The sequence below is a fragment of the Cucumis sativus genome, chromosome 7, assembly GCF_000004075.3.
Source record: "Cucumis sativus cultivar 9930 chromosome 7, Cucumber_9930_V3, whole genome shotgun sequence".
NCBI lineage: Eukaryota > Viridiplantae > Streptophyta > Magnoliopsida > Cucurbitales > Cucurbitaceae > Cucumis > Cucumis sativus.
Genome location: NC_026661.2, coordinates 12,489,608 through 12,512,141, shown reverse-complemented (window position 1 = coordinate 12,512,141; position 22,534 = coordinate 12,489,608). Strand labels below are relative to the sequence as shown.

Here is a 22,534-nt window from a genome sequence, read left to right as displayed (position 1 = left end):
TATATTTGAAGCTTTTTGGTGCATGAAGGATTGAAGACACAAATTTTACCTAAAAAGAAAACGAGTATAATTTTTGTATAAGGATGACCCTCCACAATGGTATACCACTATGTGAATAGAGATATGGACATAAATGTATGAGAAAGGGTTTGTTCCTTCAAAAATTTAGAATCACCCAAAATAAGAAAGTGTTCTAAAATTTCCTAAAGAGGGCACCCATATAATATCAAGTAAACAATATATATCACAATCAAATATATATACACCCTTTCATTATATATAATATCACACATTTTTAAACCCATTAAATTAAAATGTCCCACACATTTGATTTGGAAACGAAAATTTAAACAGATAGCTTCCTCACAAGTATTGTAGTTCGTAAACAGTACACAACTTATTTTTTTTAACAAGATCACACACCCCATATGCAATAGAAAAGTAAATTAGACCAACCATTAGCATGTTGAAACATACCCTGAACGATTTATAAAGGCTCCATCAATCTTCTCATCACCATATTAATATTGTTCTTCATTATTATTGCTTCTCATTCTTTACTTGGGCTGTTTTTCATATTGAATAAACTTAAGCTTGTGCCACCTGCAAACCAGCTTCCCCATGGTGAGAATGAGCCGAGAGCTGCTCTTTGGCTTTTAGATTGTCGGGATAAAATGAGACATTTGGTCGTGGTTCAATATCTTCAGCAAGAAGCTTTGTTTTGGTGTCATCGTCTGGATAAAATGAAACATTTGGTCGAGGCTCTATTTCTTGAACCAAAAGCTTTGTTTTAATGTCATCATCAGGATAAAAGAAGGAATTTGGTCGTGGTTCTACATCTTCAGCAAAAAGTTTTGTTTTGGTTTCGTCATCAGGATAGAATGAAACATTTGGTCGTGGTTCTACATCTTCAACAAAAAGCTTTGTTTTAGTGTCATCATCGGGATAAAATGAGACATTTGGCCGTGGTTCTACATCTTCAGCAAAAAGTTTTGTTTTGGTTTCGTCATCGGGATAAAATGAGAGATTTGGTCGTGGTTCTACATCTTCAGCGAAGAGCTTTGTTTTGGTTTCGTCATCGGGATAAAATGAGACATTTGGTCGTGGTTCTAAATCTTCAGCGAAGAGCTTTGTTTTGGTGTCATCTGGATAAAATGAAACATTTGGTCGTGGTTCTATATCCTTGGCCAACTTTCTTTTGTTATCATCACGATAAAATCTTGCTCTTAGTTGTCGTTCTATATCTTTGACAAAAAAATTGGATTTGATATCATTGAGATAAATTAAGGTTCTTGGTGGAACATCTGTATCTTTATCTAACTTTGCTTTGATTTCATGAGGATAAAATTTGATACTCGGTGATAGTTCTATATGTTCGACAAAAAGCTTTGTTCTGGTGTCATCTGGACGAAATGAGACACTTGGTCGTTGTTCTAAGTCTTTGGAAAGAATTTTCGTTTGGACATCACCATGAAATGTGGCTTGTGGCCGAGGCTCAATAAAAAGCTTTCCATCTTCAACCTTTAAAGTTTCAGTACAATCATCCATTTTATCCTTCATCAAATTTCTCCAATGGTGATCTCCTGGCTCATGCCTTGATTCTATGGTACCTGCAAACTAAATTCACCACAAAAGGAGCAAAGAGAAAAAAATAAAGGAATTGTGAGCATTCCAATTAGATGTTCTTGTTTTAGTACACTAAAATTTGATTAATAATGCGCAATAATAATTCAATATATCGATTTAAATCAGTCACATGCAAATGGTTAGTGGTCTTGATAATGAATGCTATATATCTCTTCAGAATTATAACAAAGTTGTTATCAAATGGATAATACACATAAATGGAATGGCTAATTACCAACGCAAGCAGGAAGACATTGATGAAGATAAGGCCCTTCATATTTTGGAATCACTTCACGCTGAAAATCAAGTTTCTCCTTTGCTCAGTTCCTTGAAAAATCTATGAAGTCCTACTACCAGATATATAGACATAAGCTAGCACAGTAGCCTATCACAGTAGCATATCCATAAATTTTGTGAAAACGATTGATGATTGACACATAACTTTATGTGGTTTACTGATATTGCATTAGTTAAATCATAGACCGGGGATAAATCAAATTATTTTAGAGAAAATAATATCATATTACCGATCAAAGAAACGTCTCTAGGGTTAAAGAGTTTATATAACACATTCTTTTAAAATCCTAGAGTTAGTACCATAAATAACTTAAAGAGGACAATGAAGCACCATATTTTGGTTATGATTCAAAGTGTCAAATGTCAAATTCAAGACGAACAGAGTGTATAGTACTTTTATATGAGAAAATAATTGAAGTACGAAGTCTCAACAGTTTCGAACTCTTGAGATCCACAATGTAAAAAAATAATAATGTATAAAATGAATGTTTTGCGAGTTAAAGATCCACACACTATTTGAACCAAATAAGGAGTGAAGGTAACAACATTTTATTTTTCTACTCTTACTTTCGAATCCTTTGAGCCAAACCCTAAATGTGTGATGCTTGGAAATTTAATCTCTGTATTTACGACAGAATGTAGAGATGCAAAAATGTAAGTGTATAGATGGAAAGATAAGTTATTTTAGATTCAACAAATGCAGGGATGGCTAAACCTTTTAAAAGTTGAGACGAACAATATATATTAATTGTTTTTGAAAAATAATATAAGTGTTTGACATCCAAGTAAAAAGAAAAAAAAAAAGTTTGAAATAAAATATCTCCTTCCATTGGATAATGGCAGTATGGCCTGCACTGAGTCACATATCAATACTCCATTTTTTTTTTTTTTCCTCTTTGTCGTCTTTATAAACAATCCTCGATGCTACTACTTGACGTTCCAAAATCAAAGTTATTTTGTAATATTCATACTTCATTTATTTAAATTGGAATGCACAATGAAATACCCTTTTCTTTGAAAAAAGAAAGTTACTATTATAGATTAAATATAAGTTTAAATTTGAGGAGATAGGCTTCAAATAAATATGCTCCTACGCGTATGGATAAACTTTAGAACATGGTAATGAAATTTGATGTAATTGGATTTGGTTTGCATTGATGGATTTAATGGAAAAGGACCTTAATAGTACTTGTTATTTGATTGTAATTATCAATATTTACATATGGAATTCACAAAGATAATTCAATACTTATACTGAGGTTGTTTAGTACTCATGATTTGTACTTAATTGAAATGACAAAGCTAGATTACAAAAATACCCTCCATCATAATTCAAATTTTCGGCTCGTTCCACCATTTTCACATGATTTTTTAAAAACATATTTGGAACTCTACATCTTCTTCTCCATCTTCTTGTTCAACAGTTCGATCGCATCATCAGTAGGGCTTACTAACTAATCGTTTAACCTTCAATAAGTACATCTCAGTTATTATCCTACATTTTCATTTGGTATCATACCATGAACACGTCCGATTTTTATGTTCAAAACTTCTGAACTAGGGTTTGATGAAAATGGATGCCTTTTTTTTCATGACCTTGTGAGGAGTTTGTTTGAGTATAGTCAAGCTCACTAAACAAACCTCTCACGTAATAGTATTGAAAACATATTAAATGCATGAAAAATAAGAATATATTAAGGAATGCATAATGAAATACATATATGTATTGGTATGGTTTTTGGTTGCATTACCGATAGATCAATAACCCTAAATAATATATGAACAATAACTGATATCAATTACCTTGATAGGTACAAAATGACATGTGAAGGCAACGTTTGGAATTTCAAACAAACTTTTGAGGAAAACGTATGGATGTGGATTCCATGCAAAATTAAAGACCATTTGATTGATCAAAGCATTCGACTCCATTCGGATTACATTAGCTTATTTGAGAGTTTTTCAACTGAGGGCCTACTTGTCAAGAGGAATACATAACACCCGTAAACAATAGCGCAAATTAAGGTAATAAAATGGATCCCACTTTCCAAATTAGGTGACATAGGTTGCGTTACACCATTCATAAATATGCCATTTGAAGGGTTGTTTGGTTAGTGATTTTGAAGAAATTGTTGAGTCTATCATCGTCAAACATAAATTATTCATTAAATATATGCTTCAATAAAATATATATAACCTACACCACCCAAATTTTGTATTTCAATATTAGTGTTGAAATGTTGAATTACAATCTATATTAAATAATATTTTATTTTAAATAGAGTAGAATTACTTCACAACTACTAATTCATGGTTTTAAGTTTTGGATTTTGCAATGAGTTTTATGAAATAGATTTTAAACTAAGTTTTCAATCTCTCTACAATATTTCATAAAAAAATGTATTATTTTTTTCTTTACTTTTTATGTAATTTTTAAATTTATATTTACATTACTTAGGTATATATTTATTTTATTTAATTTTAAAAACAAATGCTACTAGATTTTTTTTTGTTATCTTTTAGAATATACGTATCATATCAATTCACCCATAAGTTCAAATTCTACTTAATCTTTTTATTTTTAATATTTTTCAATCTATGTGATTGTCTTATAGCTTATATTGAGAAAGATTTATGAGATAATTTAGATACTAAACTTAACACGAATCGATTTGAACATGAAAATTCATAGACGTATTAAATTATTTAATGAGCTATTAATATTTTTTAATTACTTTTTAGTGTTTATTAATTATATAGTATGCATCCATACAAAGCTATTAATATTTTTTAAACATTTGTTAGTGTGTTTATTAATTATAAAATGTCCATCCATATGAAGCTATCAATATTTTTTTATATTTTTTAAGTGTGTTTATTAATTATATAGTACCTATCCATATAAATTTTCAGGATCGGATAATCTGGATTAATTGTGTCCAAATTTTAATTTATGGGTTAAATATGGTTGATTAAAATTGTATTTGTTTTATAAAACTAATAAATGCAATATATTCAAACTTTTACTAATTTATTATTGTTCAAGAGTAAATAAAATATTTTTAATATATATGTCATCCCAATTTTCTTCCAATCATTCTTTTTATTAAACAAATATTTGATGGTTCATGGTGAAAATATTAATTTCTAGAAAATATTAACCAATGTTTAACAACGAACAACTAAACCCTTCTCTTTTTTTTTTTTTCCTATAAAAATCTATCCAAGTTGAAATTTACGATAAGGAAAATGTTTCCAATTGCTTAATTATTTAAATTTTTTATATCCAGGAGCTTTTTGACCTATACATAATTAAAGTATATTTATCCTCTGCAAAAGTAAAAATAAAATTATTTGTTAAATTATATGAAATTAGGGTTGAAGATAATTTTCTTTACTTAAATAAAACACGTGGTTGTAGAGTTTAAAAAAATATTATTTACAAAGTAAACATGTGGTTATAAAGTTAAAATAATATTATATATAAAGATAGTTTAATTAATTAATTATACATATTTTATGGTTTTACCGTTTAAAATGTTTACAAATATAAAAGAGTTTTATCTATAGGTGAACATTCACAAACATTTATCAATGCTCTAATAGAAATCTATATGTACTTATCATCTATGTATAGTAATATTTTTTATATAGATATTTAGAAATATATATTGATATTTTTTTTAGTGTATTTGAAACAACCATTTAATATAGTAATATATCATTCAGATTTTTACATTTAACAAAATATTGATAGAATTTGACAAAAGTGTGGATTTAGGCAGATGAACATATTAAATGTTTCTAGTTTGAAATTTATAATATTTTAATTGTGATAATTTACATGTTAAGTACCAAAATGTTTTAAAATATACGTTTACTATAACCAAGCCTACAGTAAAATAATCGATTTATTTATAAATATAGCAAAATGGTAAAAAGAGTTAAAAGAGTTACATGTTATCATGTCGCATTCATTATCTCATTTAAAATTAATGTATTTGTTTAGGAACCAATTATTATTATTAAAATGGGTGGTCGAATACTAATATATGTATTAGAGAAATTGTTATGAATACCATAAAAAAAAATGAAACTATTTACAAAAGTATAACAAGATTTTCAAATGGACGAAGAGAGTTTGACAGATTTTGCTATATTTTGTAAATAGTTTTAATATTGAAAAATAAAAACATTTAGAAAAAAACAGATCATGACACCTCTTTTTTTAATATTGCGAATATGACAATTATGACAAGCAATCAGTGATATTAGACGGTTATCAAAAGGTTATTAAAGGACTATAAAATGATTATAAGTTTTTTAAATTGCTATTTTTACTATTTAAAAAATATAATGACATTGACTCTATTATTATAAACTTTTTTTTGCTATTCTTGTAAGCTTCGATTTAATATTTTGCTATTTAAAAAAAAATGAAAGACAACATTTGGATGGCAGAAAAGGCTATACATGTAATTGAATTTGTGGGATATTCTTTTCACCTTAAGAAATAGTAAACAAATACTTCTATTCACATGATAACTTAAATAATATGTAATAATGTATGCATTAGCAGAGTATGATGTTGCAGTAAGAACACACGTAATTATCGATGGAGCACGGATTTTTTTTTTTTATTGTGGAGGTTTAGAATGATTTTGACCACATGGTTATATTGGTACTATATGTAGTTTATTGAAATGAACTTGAAGGAGATGCTGATTTTGGCGGTGAAGAAGATGAAATGGAGGACACTGATGGTGTGGAAGTGGAACATCTACACATTTCAGATTACCAAGGTTTTGCACTAATATCTGATTGATTTACTATAGTGATGAAACTACCAAGCAAGTGATTGATGTTTGATTCGTGACAAGACTTGTTGTAATTTAGTTATCAACGACAATACATTGTATTTAGTTTCTTCGTAAAAATATATTACCAATATTTAGTTTATATTTTACTTGTATTTATTCCTTTGGAAAAATTCATTAGATTTCGTGTACTTAGTTTTTTTGTAAAAATGTTATCTATGTTATTGTTATATACGAAAGTTTTTATTTATACGTGTACTAGTTTTGTGTTAAAATAGAATCATTGAATTACAGGAACAGAAATATAAATAAATTTCATTTTTTTAAAAAAAATTCATAACATACTTGACGGTTTTAAAATGTCATAAACAAGTGCATCCTTGACGGCTTTTCAATGTTATAAACAATCAATTTTTTGACGGTTATTAAATGTCATGAACACTTATACTCTTGACGGTTTTAAGCTGTCAACATTCAATATTCTTGACGTTTTTATCAACCGTCAAGAACTTTTGCTTTCTTGACACTGGCTTCAAGGACGATTTTAAAATCGTCAAGAATAGTGAGTCTTGACAGTTTAAAAACGTCATGAGAGCCTGTTTTTGTTATAGTAGTGCTACTACAATCATTTGATTGAATGTTGTAACTTAATAGTAACATAATTAAAATGTGAAATTTTAGTTTCTTACCACACACATACACTTGAATAATATATGATGTGGTGTGTGGAAAAAAATGGAGCGTCTGATTTCAACATTGATATTATAATACCAATTTTGCTATTAATTGTCATGTGTTGGTTGTGATGGTTACTGTTAGATGAATAGTGCAAAAAATTATTGCCTTTAGGCGTCCCCATTTGGTAATGTTAACATTTTCTCTTTTTGATTTTATTAAAGTCTATACACTCACCCATCATCTTTTCTTAACTGTCAATTGGAAGAAGACAAATTGTTTTAAAATTTTTAATCTAAAGTTTATGATAGATTTAATTGAAAAGTATGTGATAATGATTTTCCAATTTTATATAATTTTATATTTTATACTTTATCCCAACTTGGGTCTAATACGTCTTTAAAGTTATTTTTATTTCTATTTTTAAATACTAAATTCATCAATGTTGTCTAATAAATTCTTAACCAATTTGATATTTGATTTTTTTTTCTTTTTTGCCTTATTTTGATCCTACACACTTCGTAACTCATTCTATTTTGGCCTCTAAACTTTTAAAACGTCTGTTAAACTTCTCATGGCATATTTAGGAAAATTTCATTAACTCTCTAATGGAATAAATGAGGTGACTTCTACGTGTGGATGACTAGGCTGCCAAATAAGATTATCATTCTTTTTTTAATTTTAATTAGATACTAGATGGTAAATTGATTTTTTTATTGAAGAATTCAAAAGGTCACCGCTTTCCAGATTTTGATGGTAGAACAAGATAACAAGATTTTCCTATATTTGTAAATATTTTCATCATGTTTTATTGTTTAAAATAATTTTTCTTTAAAAAAATTAGGATATAACTATTCATTAAAAATAATTGCTAAAAATTAAAAATAAATTTTAAAAGTTTAATTTGCATTATTAAAGGAAAGCATGATTGTGCTAAATTGTTTTGTTTCACTTTATTTAGTACCTAAAAGAAGAAATGACGTGATTTGTCATATTCCAATAATCGAAGGCCATATATCTTTTCACTAGATATAATAATGGAAGCCCATATCTTTTACTAAATCTTACCAGCTAAATAATCGAATAAATTATTCAACTATTTAGAGCATATCAATTCATTTAATAAGCTATAATGTTTTTGTGAGAATTAGGTATAAGTTTCTACAATAGTTGCACCAAAAATGACAAAATAAGTTATAATAATTAAGTTTATAATACACACATTTTATTATTTGTGAAAATGATAAAATCGAAGTTCAGCCCATACATCAAGAAATAAAATGTCACAAATGCTTTCGTTATTAATATACATTTGATACACCTTATACACGTATGATACACCTAATTAATAATACTCTTTGATACACTCAGTATCTTTTGATACACACCCGAAACATTACTAATATATGTTTAATACACATGATACACTGCAAATACATTTAGTATTCTTCACTTATACAATTGATTGATTAAATGCACTTGATATGCTTGAAGTCCTACTTAAATACTTGATATACTATTTATATACACTTATAAACTTGATTCATATACTTGATAATGATTCACTTTACTGATATGCTTTAAGAATATATTGTTGATATACTTGATAATGATACATTGAGTTACATCATTCATATACTTAATAATACTTTAATGAACGACATAAAATTTGAAAAAAACGAAAATCACGTAGTAAGTATATTAATCAACTAATACATATAATATAAGTATATCACAACACTGATATATGAAACTGAGACAAAGTAAAACAAAAAAGTTAATGTAAAAAATAAAACAAAATTATTTAGAATTAGATTTAACTCAAAATACACATAAAAGTAAAAAAGAAAAATGAAGGTAAATTACTCTAATCAACAACCATTATATATATTATATTTCATATTGCAATTATTGTACTATTGATATTTTAAAATTAAGATTAAGATAGAAAAAATAAATAATTTTTCTAGTATAAAAATAAACAAATAATTAGGGTCTTAAAAAGTGTGATAATAAATAAATAATGAGTAGGCATTAAACAGAGGAATATAAATAAGTTATTGAATGGTAGTTTATGAATAATAACAAATTTAAGATGGAGAAATAAAAATTTTCCTATATTTTCAAAATTCTAAAACAATGTGTTATAATTTCTATATCACATTCTCAAAATGTTATCCTATACAATTTTCCAAAATTAAAATTAGATTTACAGTTAATAGATTCTCGGGCTCTTTTAGTGATAGGCTTTATTGTTACTAATAACGGATAGACTATACAACTTGTCACACCCCGCTCCGTACAGAACATTGCTCATCAAGCGAGACGCAACGTGACTTGAGTATTCTTGACACAGTTAGATGTCAAAGGCACTTGATTTTAAGGTTCTTAAGCTCTACTTAATCACCTAGTCTCTTAAACTGAGTTTTGGAATCATACTTTAGACGATATAAATAACTTAACACATAAAATAATGAAATAAATCATTTATTAATCTTAAATCATAAGATTACAACATTTTGTAGTTTACACAAGTACAAAGCTAAAATCTTTAACTAGAACGCATGGTTGTTCTTCTCACCTAGCAAGCCTATTAACTTCTTTACTTGGCCTTAATGTGCTTCTTGGAAGATAAGATCTAAAACAAATTGTAAGTCTACAAGAATTAGTGAGATTTTTTAGAAATCCTTTTCATGAAATGCCCTTTTGTAAACATCATTTCATCTTAAAACGAAATATATATCGGTTCATACAATCAACAATTTGCATAAGTGCTTCATCTCACATAAACACACACATTAGTTACCAAACATTCATTTCACCAAGGATTCAGAATCATTCTCTACGCTAGGTCTCATAACTTCACTTTTAGACTACTCCAATAACAGCATCCGAGAAAATACATATTCAACCTTGTTGCTCAGGTTATAAGAAGTTGTCTAATACGTTGAAATGTGTATATTAAGCTTAGTAATTTACTAAGCTTAATATACACATTTCAACGTATTAGACAACTTCTCGTAACCATGTAGCCCCTTTCACCACATTGTTGCCTTGACTCATTATGTGCGCATAATAATTAGCTCATTTACAGGAAGTAACTAATGGTTTGAACACCATTTCATAACAAATCATGCTTTGAAACACATAAAACATATAAGCTTTTTATATACATTTCTTATAGAAATATTTGAATTGAAATCAACATTTCAAATTAGTAAATACTTTATAAAGAAACTGGAAAACATATAAATTATGTAACGTCCTAAAAATTAAGAAAATTTTAAAGCTTAATTATCTTAGTTTAAATTAATGTGAAAATTAGAATTAATTAAATATTTATTGGAAGAATATTTAATTAGTTATTGAAATTAGAAATTTTGGTGTTTTTGATGATGGTTAAATGATATTGGTTAATTAAAATAAGGGTGGATTTGAATGAATTAAGAATAATAATATATATAAATATATATACTCAAATAGATTTTTGAAATGAAAATAATTATGTATAGTCATAATATAATTATTTAAAAAATTCCCATTATTATTATTATTATTATATAGGTCTCATCATGAAGCGTGCGTTTTACTATTCATCATCTTCAACCTTACTTTTTCATCTTCTCCCTCGTCAAACCCTAGCCCCCGCCCATTTTTTCGTTCACCACCAACCCTCCGGGTGCTTTCGTCCAGCGTCGCTTCACCATCTCCATCTACCATGTCCTCGCCACTGCAAGAGCTGATGTCTGACTATCGTTCACGCTGCGTGAAGGTTCTTCAATCTCCATTCACGATTTGAGCAAGCCAAACATTGTAGAGTGTTCTCCATCCAGTCCGTGCTGGAGCTCCTTCCTCGTCTGCAACGTTTTTCTCTGATCTGACCAAGCCACGTGAAGTCTCCGACGAATCTAGGTTGTTCGCGTGAGGTTCCCTTAGTCTGATCCATTTTTCAAGTCTAGTTTCCGTTCGAGTAGTGCGTATTTCACAACCCTCGTTCAAGCTAAGCCCCATACCCGAGCCCTGTTTGCTTAAAGTCAGATAGGTATGGCAACCCTAGACGTGTTGAATATGGTTTAATTAAACATTTTCATAAATAAATCTAAATTAAATTAATTAGATAATTTTTAAATTAAAAAAAAATCTTTCTAAAATATGTTAAATAACGAGATGATAAGAGAATGCAATCAAACTCCAACAACTTAAACTTAATCTACATCTACCTTTTCTTAAGCACCTCTTCGGATTTTAATTGAAAATCTTCTTTTGACTCTTTCCACGGATTAGAGTTGAACCATTACTTGCTTGAAGTTTTAAATCACACAAAAGAAAACTATTTAAAGGAGTGAGTATACAATTTGAAGCTCTCAATCATTAATCTTTGTCACAATATAATAAGAATTCTTCAAGGCCAAGATGAAAAGAATAAAAGTTAAAAGCTTCAGAGAGAATAACAATTTTAGCTTTTTCACTTTTTTAGAATTGTAAAGTTTAATAATGACATTGAAAATTTGAAAAAAAATAAAGTATTTAAAAAGAAGGAAAAAATAAATTCAAAATCATTTTGGGTCCATCAAATTTAAACTCAATTAGTAGTTAGACACAACATAAATAATAATATAATGATATATCTTTCAAAATACTTTGTTTAAAACTCAATAAAGCAACTTCACCATCTTTTTTTAAAAAAAACTAGCCGATAGACACAAAGATAAATAATAATATTAAAGTCATTTTCTTTTTAAATTCATTTTCCTTATAAAAGTCAATAAAACAAAACCAAAAGTCACATTTGTTACTCATTCATTGTTGTGATTTTCTTTACTTTGTTCAAATTGAATACTTGGTCGTCACGTTACCATCTCGGGTATTTTTTCGTTAGGCTTCTTTTAGCAATATTTTTTTCGTTTGAACTTCGATTTGGGTGATTTAAGAGGCGTCAGAATCATTGTTTCAAGAAGTTATGGACTATTCAAAACAATAAAATTGTCAATAAAAACATCTGATTTGTTATCATCAAAACATTAATTAATTAGAGATTAAAGGCCAAAAAACCAACACCACTTACTTTTTAGCAATCTTTAATTAGTGAGTTTTTGTGTTGCTTTTGGTTTTAATATCAAGTGGTAATTTTTTTGTTCTAAATAAGTTAATATTGGATTTAAGTTGGATTATTTTACTTGAAGGGTTGGCTCAATTTAATTGGAGGATTTGAGTTGTGAATTTCTCCCCAATCAAGGTTGAATTGGTTTGGAAACCTTAAATAAATTTTTGGTTGATATTAGTTCACAAAATTATTAATTTAATTTTGTCTCTATGTTTAGAATTGAGTTATTTGAGTTCTGACTGTCAACGAGCATTTAAGCTAATCTTAAGGTAAGAGATTCTACTACTAGACCTTCGCAAATATAATTAAGAGCTTGAATGTATTTTTCATTATGCATTGATGTAGCTAAGTTGCATAGTGTGACTGATATAGATGTCAAATATAAATGACTGATATGTTATGACTGATATGTTGTGACTGAGATGTTGTGACTGATATATTATGATTGATATGTTATGACTGATATGTTATGACTGATATGTTATGATGCATTACATGTTAATCACATGATAAGGACGCTATGATTGATGCTATATTATGATATGTTACATGCTATGGATGAGTGCTTTGTTAACTTTGTGTACTAGAGTTGTACCTATATGTGTGTCCCTCAGAATCGCCACATTTTTATGACTTTGCTAGTTTGACAAGACTGTCAGTCTGTCATGATATGTTTTATGAGTGATCCAACGGGGTTACTTACAGCCCGATTCTCTACAGTGTTCCTTCGGGTTCATCGACAACCCAGATGTGTCCCTATGGGATCATTAGATAGCATGTGTTCGGGAGAACAATAGTTTTAGGGTATTTCCTCATGAAACCCTAATAGAAAGTTAACAGACACCTAGCGGGACTAGTACTGAGTTTATGTTTATACTCACTATTTTTATGCTTTTCTCTTGAATTCAGAGTAATAATAATACTAATGGTTTGTCCTCAACCTTTATTTATACTACTCCTTAACAAACTTAGTCATTCTCAAACTCTTGTTTGTTTGCCAACTCCTGCTCTTAGTGGCACACATGTAAGCTTAAGGTTTAAATTAATCATGTTTAACTTAGTTTCTCCAAGCATCCCATTAGAACACTTTGATAGAAAATTTTAAAAATTTCCTTACTTCTTTTCGCCAAATCTTTATTCTCGCGCAACACCTTAATTTCAAAGTAACACATATTACAAAAAGTTTTGGCACTTAATCCTTTCTCGTGGACTAACTAAGACACCAAACTCTTCTCGCATATAGTATTTTTTTTTGCAAAAGCCCTTAATAAATTTTTCATGGTAAAACAAATATATATATTATTCCAAAAAAAATATTTAAATATTTATACTGTTTAAAACATAATATGATAATAATACATTCAATATATAATAGTATATACAAATCTTTATTTCCATTATAAAGATTTAATTTATCTTCAATTTTAAAAATTTGTTCTTTAGAATTTTTTTATAATTATATAGATCTAATTTTTAAACTTGACTTAACATGACTACGTATGTTTTTTAATATACGTGTTCAAAATAATAAATATAATAGATTTAGTAGTACAATTCTTATAACTTAATATCGTAACAATAAAATCATAGATTCATTACTAACATAATATTGTAGTAACATGCATAACATAATTTTAATATCAAAATGAAACCATAAATATGTTAATAATATGTTTCTAAATCATTTTCTTATCCTAACATTATAGATGGAAATTCACAAATTGAAGAATGGTTTTACCTTCTCCTCAAATTGACCATGATTCTTCTTTTTTTATATTAATCCAATCCAACAAAACTATAAAAATTATATATATATATTGTAAAAATTATTAAAACATAAAGAAAATATTAAGTACAATACCTCTGTGACAATTTGCCTCGTTCTTTTTGTCTCGATCTACAAAATGTAAGAATGGTAGTATTATAATATAAATAAAATCTATAATTAAAACAAAATATAAATTCAACAAAATAAATACTAACCATGTAAACGTTTAATTTTTCAATTGAAATTAAAAATGACTATCTAAACAAATTTGGAATCACCTATATGTAAATATTTTTATTTTATCACTTTTATAAAAATTTATGAGAGAATGATTGAGAATAAAACCAATAAAAATATTGATGAGAAAAATGGTAATAATGAGAATTTATGGAAAACAAATGGTAATTTATGAGAATTTATGAAAAAAATATAATTAACTAGTATTTATGAGAATTTATAAAAACTTTCTATAAAAATTTATGGCAAAAATGTAATTAATAAGAATAAAACTATTAAAAATTGAAAAATTGGAAAGGGTAGCATTTGAGAATATGATATAGCAAATATAACAGATTGTTTTAGAATTTTGTAAATATGGTAAAATTTTTCTTTATAAAAATACTCTTCATCTTAAATTTGTTGTTGGTTCTAAATTGTCATTCAATCACTTATTTCTCTTCTTCTTTCTTATGTCCTAATTATTTATTTATTCTCCACAATTCAAGGCTCTAATTTTTTTATTTACTCTTATACGAGAAAAATGATTTGGTCTTTTGGTCTTAATCTTGATTTTAGAATATCAATAGTATAATAATTGTAATATGAAATATAATGGTTGTTGATCAAAGTAATTTAACTTCATTTGTTAATTTTTTTTACTTTCTACTATGTGTATTTTGAGCTTAATCTAATTTCAAATGATTTTGTTTTTTTTTTTACATTGATTTTGTTTTGGTTTTACTTTATCTTAATTTTGTATATCAGTTTTGTGATATACTTATATTATATGTATTAGTTGGTTGATATACTTACTACGTGATTTTTATTTTTTCAAACTTTATGCAGTTTATGTATATGAATGATATATCTCAGTGTATCATTATCAATTATATCAACAATATATTGTGAAAGCATATCAATAAAGTAAATCATCATCAAATCTATTAATCAAGTTTACGTATCAACAATATATTGTGAAAACATATCAGTAAAGTAAATCATTATTCTATTAATCAAGTTTACAAGTGTATATAAAGTGTATAAGTGGACTTCAAGCATATCAAATATATTTAATCAATCAAATGTAAGTGAAGAATACTAAGTGTATCTACAGTACATCTGGTGTATCAAATATATCATGCACATCGAATGTATCAAATTTATGAAGCATAACAAGTTTATTAACAGTGTATCAAGTGTATCAAATTTATAAGTGAAGCTAAGTGTAACAAACTAATCTAGTGTATCAAGAAGAATCAACTGTAACGAAGAGTATTATGTGTATAAAGATGTAAGGTATCGAGTGTAAGGTATCGAGTGTATCAAAGAGTATCAGGTGCATCAAGTGTATTTATCAAATGTAAAGATGTAAGGTATCGAGTGTATCAAAGAGTATCAGATGCAAGTGATGATGCAAGTGTATTTATCAAATGTATCGAGTGTATCAAAGGGTATTACGTGTATCAAATATGTATAATGTGTATGAAATGCATATAAGTAATGATGACATTTGTGACATTTTATCTTTTGATGTGTGGGTTGAGGTTTGTTTTTGCCATTTTCACAAATAATAAAGTATGTGTGCAATGAGCTTAATTACTATAACTTGTTTTGTCATTTTTGCAAGTACCCCAAAATTATTTGTATAACAAATAATATTTTTGGTTTTAGCGGTGGAATTGAAGTGAACCGAGTCTAAATAGAAAGGAAGGAGAAGGAAATAAAGTGAGGGCGAGGGATTATTTAAAAATAAAAAAATAAAAAAATTATCAAATGAAGAAGCGAAAGTGGAGAAGAGAGTGGTGATCGGGTGAATAAGAGAAAGTGGATGGCTTGAAGATTTAAGAAGGAAGACGACGAGTGTAATGTTACACACATCCTCCTTTGAAACATCACCTTACCGGCGATAGCAGCAGCACTCAGGCAGCAAGCTACGTTCCGTCAACTCAACGGTGTATGTTTGATTTTGAAGACCATCAAAAATATAGGTCAAGTCTTCAACACAAGACCTATTAAAAACTACAATATTAAAACAAATATTTTCAAATCTTCTACATATCTCTAAATATTTTTTTATTACAATTTTTAAATAAAACATCCACAATTACTCACCTTTTCGTCCAATTAAATATATAATTACTTAACCAAATTTAACCAAAATCACACATTTTGCCTAAACTTCCAATTAAATTAATCAACATCCTCAAACGAATTAATCTTAAATATACCAACTTATCAATCAATTTACCTCAAATTTAAGATGTTTTCAACTATCACAAAATATCCAATCGCAGAAATATCACAAAATATTCAATCGAAGAAAAACCTAAAAGAATAAGTGGATGTATTATATTAAGAAGAAATAGATGTTGAGACAAAGTTGCAGAAAGCTAAGTGCATCCAACCAGTCAAAGTGCCATAAGGCTAAAATAGTTAGTGTTGAGGGGGATTATTAAAATATATATAACAACTCTAACCAGTCTAGAATGTTCATGAAGTATTAAATATGTAAATAACAGGGAAATAAGTTAAATACTTTTCATATTATGAGTACTTAAGCAGATATCTAACTAGAAGGCAAAAACAGGAGAAACTCAATCCACTTTGTTAACCTAGTTCGACAAATATTGCCTACATCTGAAAAGTTTATTTGCTCAGATATGAAATATTATTGAGATTTTCAGTATATAACTTGTAACGTGGATTACAATGAGTAGTCATATCATAACTAAACATAAACCTCAGGTTCTCCTTAATTGTTTCAAACATCTTTTGAAGAATGGTTCAAACTCCCTCTGAACTCTAGAGTTGTTCGTACAACTCCCACGATTTTCTCGTTAACAAGTTATCTAGATTCATGTAGGCTCCCCTTGGTTTTTAGAATTGATCCCTCAATTCTGCAATCTTCTTGCTAACATATTTCATATCAAAATATCCACTTAGTTATCTTTTTCCTTGTAGGTTGTTCAACATCAACCTATTTCACATGATGAATATATTAAGTACAGATATACATGAAGTCCTTCACCTGTTCTACTGAAGTCTTTTCAGCCAGTGAATTAGATCCCGTTCTTCACCGTCTTCTACTTTGCACACGCAGAAAAAACTGGGCAGACGCTTAATATATTTTTCTTTAAAAATAAAATCTCTTTTCAAAGAATTTTATTTATTTGAAAGGATTGTAATCTATTTGCCAAAATATCTTAACAAAATTTATCTATAATTATGTACACAAATATTTCATAATAAAAAATCTAGAAATATCCTAGATTTTATTTTGGTTAAGGAAAAATATTAATATAAAAATAAACTAAAAAATATCTAGAATGATTAGAATTCTAAAACTATCATTTTGCTTGGATTCCAATGATTTCACACCTATAAATAGAAATGAAGAAAGAAGGAAAGAAAGTAAGAGAGTTAGAGAAAAACTTCGAGTGAAAAGTGAATGAGTCTCTTCATAAAAAGTATACTCTTTAAAGTGTCCATCTTTGTTCTTTGGTTTGAGAGAGTGTCTCCTCATTTTATGTCAATTGCTTCATCATTATCTTTAAAGTGAATACAAAGTAACTAATAACTTCACGAATTTTCTACATTAAGATTCCATTCTGAAGAGACCTCACAATATAATTTTTGTAAGGCATAGGATATATATATATACATGTATATATTACTCTTATTATTATTAATTAACTAGTATGAATATGAAATATCATGATCTTTAAAATGGTGTAAAGTCAGCCACATGCATGAAGCCTAAACATGCATTTGGTAAAAAATAAAATACAACACAAGAACAATAAATTTGGAAAAGGCATCGTCTTGGAATGGATTATCGAGATACTCTGTTGTTAAAACAAATTATAAGAAACTTTTAAAAATTTGTCATTAAACACCAAAATCAAAGTTTAGACATCATGTGATAACTATTAAATTTTTAAGTTTTTCCCTTTCTGAAAATTGGATATGTTTTCTCACCATTTCTTATTCGTGGTTTTTCATATATATTTTCTAAGCAAACAATTGAATTGCATTTTAGAAGAAACCATTTGTAAACTACTTTTTTTAGTTTTCTTGTTTTGGCTTTAATTTTGAAAACAATCTTAAAATGTTGACAATAACATAGAAATCAATATAAATATTAGATATTTTATAATTATACATTTTTTCATCAAATTAATAAAATTTAAGTTGATGAATAAAAACAAATTTAATATTATATCAATCAATGTATAGTTAATTTCATATTAGTTTGAATTAATTAAGTTAGTTTACATAAATGTTCATATTTAATAGAACAATCATGAACTAATTTAAATAAAACTACTAATAGTTAATGCTAGGGAGAAAAAGAAAGGAAAATTTTAGTTATAACTTTGGGCTTAAGAAACATAAATATTAATGTTACTGTTAGTGTGATCAAAAGTCTTCCATCCATTAGATTATGAATTTGATCTTGGATATATAAGTGAAGACAAGTGATTTTATTATTATGGAGTCACTTTTAAAATGATATATATATATATATATATACTTCGACTCAACTTAAACAAAATAATTAAAATATTTATAAAATATATATATATTTTATATCAACATCTATCAATGATATTTATAGAAACGGAAAGTTTAACGATGTCTATTTCTATCCATCACTTTTAACGACGAGGAAAAGCTACTTTGGTTCATAATTGTTAATATAACATTATATTAAGTGGATAATTAGGAAGCCATCCATTATTGAAAGACAAGCTGTAGTAATTTTAATAATATTCAATAGCTATCTTAAATAAACCATACAATATCAGAATATCTAAATAAAGAAGATTGCTTATAGATATGATTCTTATAAATTATATATTAACTTTTTGGAAGCTTATACAACCTAATGAACATATGTGGAAGATAAAATGCAAATGAGAATGGCCTACATATCATAGGCAATAATTCATATCATCACTCCAATTTAATTAATCATTCAGTAAAAAGAAAATCTACTCCCACTTTTAAAAAGTAGTTTACTTTTATATCACACCATTTCTTCATATCTCATCCCATATTATTGCATTTGAGCTAAGAGAAGTTGAAGAAAAAACACTTGAAGGGAAAATGATGGAGGGCAATACAGTGGCTTGCTTCATCTTGCTATTTCTTCTTTTTCTTCATATGGTGAAGTTCAAAATTTTTGTGTTGTTACTAATAACGAATTTCGATTTTAGTTTTATATTTCTGAAATTTATGCTCGTTTTTTTCCAGATTTCTTATGTATAGATAGATAGAGGTTCATATAGTTGAATTAAAATAAAACGTTTTTAACCTTTTTTTTTTTTCTTGTTTTTTTCAAAACTCTTGCAAATATGGGTAGAGAAAGGATGGTAAAACAAAGAAACTTAAATCATTTATTTTTGTAAGTAGGGTTCCATCGCTATTTAGAAGGGAATTATCAATATGGTGGTATCATGCACTAAATCATTTATTTTTTGTAATTATGAAGTATCTATTGTTGCTTCTTCTAGCCTCTCCTTTGTTGGTTTTATTTCTCAATGCTTGTACCAAGGAACGCTCTGGTTATTGTTTTTCTTTTGTGCCAATCATACATTGTCTATTGGGTTTAGGCACAAGAGGGTGATGATAGGTATGTTAACCTAAGTGTACCTACCCAATACTCTTAGCCGACCTACCCAAAGTTTTTTGTTAAAAAAATGTGAAAGTAGTATTCTATAAGCTCAAATGTAAAATATATAACGGTTATCAAAAGGGGCATCAGTATCAATTTTTATTGGCAAAAAAAATCTCACATAAATTAACTTTCACATTTTGCAGTTTGCTGAAGGAAGAATTGAATCTTCCATGAGCGAAATTGTTGTGAAGAGGAAACAAATTGAAACGAATGATTCTAATGAAGCGACATCAAGTATAGTACAAAATCCCATCATAAAAATGGTGACCACAATTAGAGATAACATACAAACTTCCCAAGATGATGAATTTCCAATGAAGAACAATAATAAGCATAATGATCACTCTTCTTCTTCTTCATCTCATATGAATCACAATATAAACCCTTTACTCATGGTTTTCTTCACAATCAATGACCTAAAAGTTGGGAAAAAGCTCTCAATTTATTTCCCTAAAAGAGACCCTTCAAAATCCCCTCCATTTTTACCAAAAGAAAAAGCTGATCAAATCTCTTTCTCCTTCAAACAACTCCCGCAAATCCTGTCTTCTTTCCATTTCCCTTCAAATTCCCCTCAAGCTCAAGCAGTCAAAGAAACCCTCCAACAATGTGAGTTGAAACCCATCAAAGGAGAGACCAAATTTTGTGCAACTTCAATGGAATCAATGTTGGATTTTGTAAGAACATCCTTAATAATTCCTACAAAATCTTCTCCATTATCATCATCATTCAAACTTCTCAAAACTTCACATCTCACAAAATCCAATGTCCATTTACAAAATTACACAATCTTTGATACTCCAGAGTTAATTTCAGCTCCTAAGCTCGTGGCTTGTCACACTATGCCCTATCCTTATGCTATTTATTATTGTCATTACCAAGAAGGAGATAATAATGTATTGAAAATTGCCTTGGAAGGTGAAAATGGAGATAGAGTTGATGCTTTGGCAATTTGTCATATGGATACCTCTCAATGGAGCCCAACACATCCTTCCTTTCAAGTCCTTAAACTTCAACCAGGAGACATGCCCATTTGTCATTTCTTTCCTGCTGATGATTTTGTTTGGATTCCAGCTCCTTAAAGCCCTAATAATTATATATGCTGTAATATTTCAATTTCTCTTTTTAATTTCAAAAAAAAAAAAAAGTGATAATATATATAATAGGATATATGTAAAGTTAGTTGTGAAGAGATGAGAGTAGGAGATCAGAGGTTTGAATACTCCTATCCTATCTCATGTTTGTTTTGAGTTAGGTAAATATAAAATAAAAGTATGATGGGTGTGTTCATATGATCATGTAATAGCATGTTTATAACATGTATGGGTGTAGATCTATGATTATTATGTAATAATGTATTAATATTATAATGTAATATTAGCATAAATTTTGGTAATGTCCTTGAACTTTGTCTAGTCTTAACAAAAGCTTACGTGAGGCGGAAACCGAACACATGAAAAGAGGGCTGGCATAAGATCATGATTTGCAACCACAAAAGTTCCAAATCCCCATGGTTCCATCCATGTTGTCAAACTTTGAAGTAATGTTGTTCTTGATCATGTTGCCTCGCACATTGTCATAAAATTGGTAGTGACATCATTGCCAAAGTTTCAGTGGTTTACCTCGTGCTCTTTGTTTGAATGTTTGATAAGTTGTGATCTCGCTCTTTTACAGCCTAAAAAGTATAAATTCTATATTAGGACTATTCTTCATATATATAAAGGCCTCGAACTGGATATCCATCGTTATACCTTAATCCTAATTGGTGACTCTTGTGCATGCGTAATTCGGAGACGGTGAGCCATTCAATTTTCTAATTATCAGTTGTAGATACTCGTCTAGCATATGGGACCGTCTCAGTGATGTGGTTGTTGCTGGTTTCCAGCAAACATTAAGTTCCCTTATTCAACAACTAATTCTCTTCAATGTGGCTGCATGTTGTGGTTCTATGGACAATTTGGAATGGACGAAACAAAACCGTACATTTAAGAAGATGCACAAAAGCTCTACTAATCTTCGAAGATTATAGTTCTGTGTTCATATTGCCAGCAATATTTATGCCTTTTGTAATTTATAATCGCTTGCTTGTACCTGGACTTATCTCTAATCTTTTGACTAATCTTTTGTTTTCCTAAGCTTTTTGTAATTCGGTGGACTTGTCATTATGAAAGTGAAAGTGTTAAAAGGTGCCCACTAATTACTTGAAATGTTCGTGCAGTCGATTCAACTTATTTTTTAGAAAAAAATTATATCAACTCTAACATTAGAATTATCAGGAAGAATACTATATTGTTGTCACTTTGTGGTGCATTTGGCTTGAAAAAAAACATAAGAACCTTTTAGAGCATTAA

At 28.2% G+C, this 22,534-nt stretch overlaps 1 protein-coding gene and 1 long non-coding RNA gene across 2 annotated transcripts; one reads left to right on the top strand and one right to left on the bottom strand.

Moving 5' to 3' along the window:
- Positions 1 to 242: 242 nt before the first annotated feature.
- On the bottom strand, positions 243 to 1,949 carry LOC101212185 (hypothetical protein). The gene is made up of 2 exons (XM_004151433.3): positions 1,862 to 1,949; positions 243 to 1,617 (listed from the first exon to the last, which is right to left on the bottom strand). Exons 1-2 carry the CDS (start codon positions 1,901 to 1,903, stop codon positions 589 to 591), a joined length of 1,071 nt encoding a protein of 356 aa, XP_004151481.3. The 5' UTR covers positions 1,904 to 1,949; the 3' UTR covers positions 243 to 588.
- A 17,496-nt stretch (positions 1,950 to 19,445) lies between these two features.
- LOC101216105 lies at positions 19,446 to 21,579 on the top strand. Its single transcript, XR_180852.3, has 2 exons — positions 19,446 to 19,675; positions 20,330 to 21,579. It is a non-coding gene; the product is annotated as a BURP domain protein USPL1 (long non-coding RNA).
- The last annotated feature ends 955 nt before the right edge of the window (positions 21,580 to 22,534 follow it).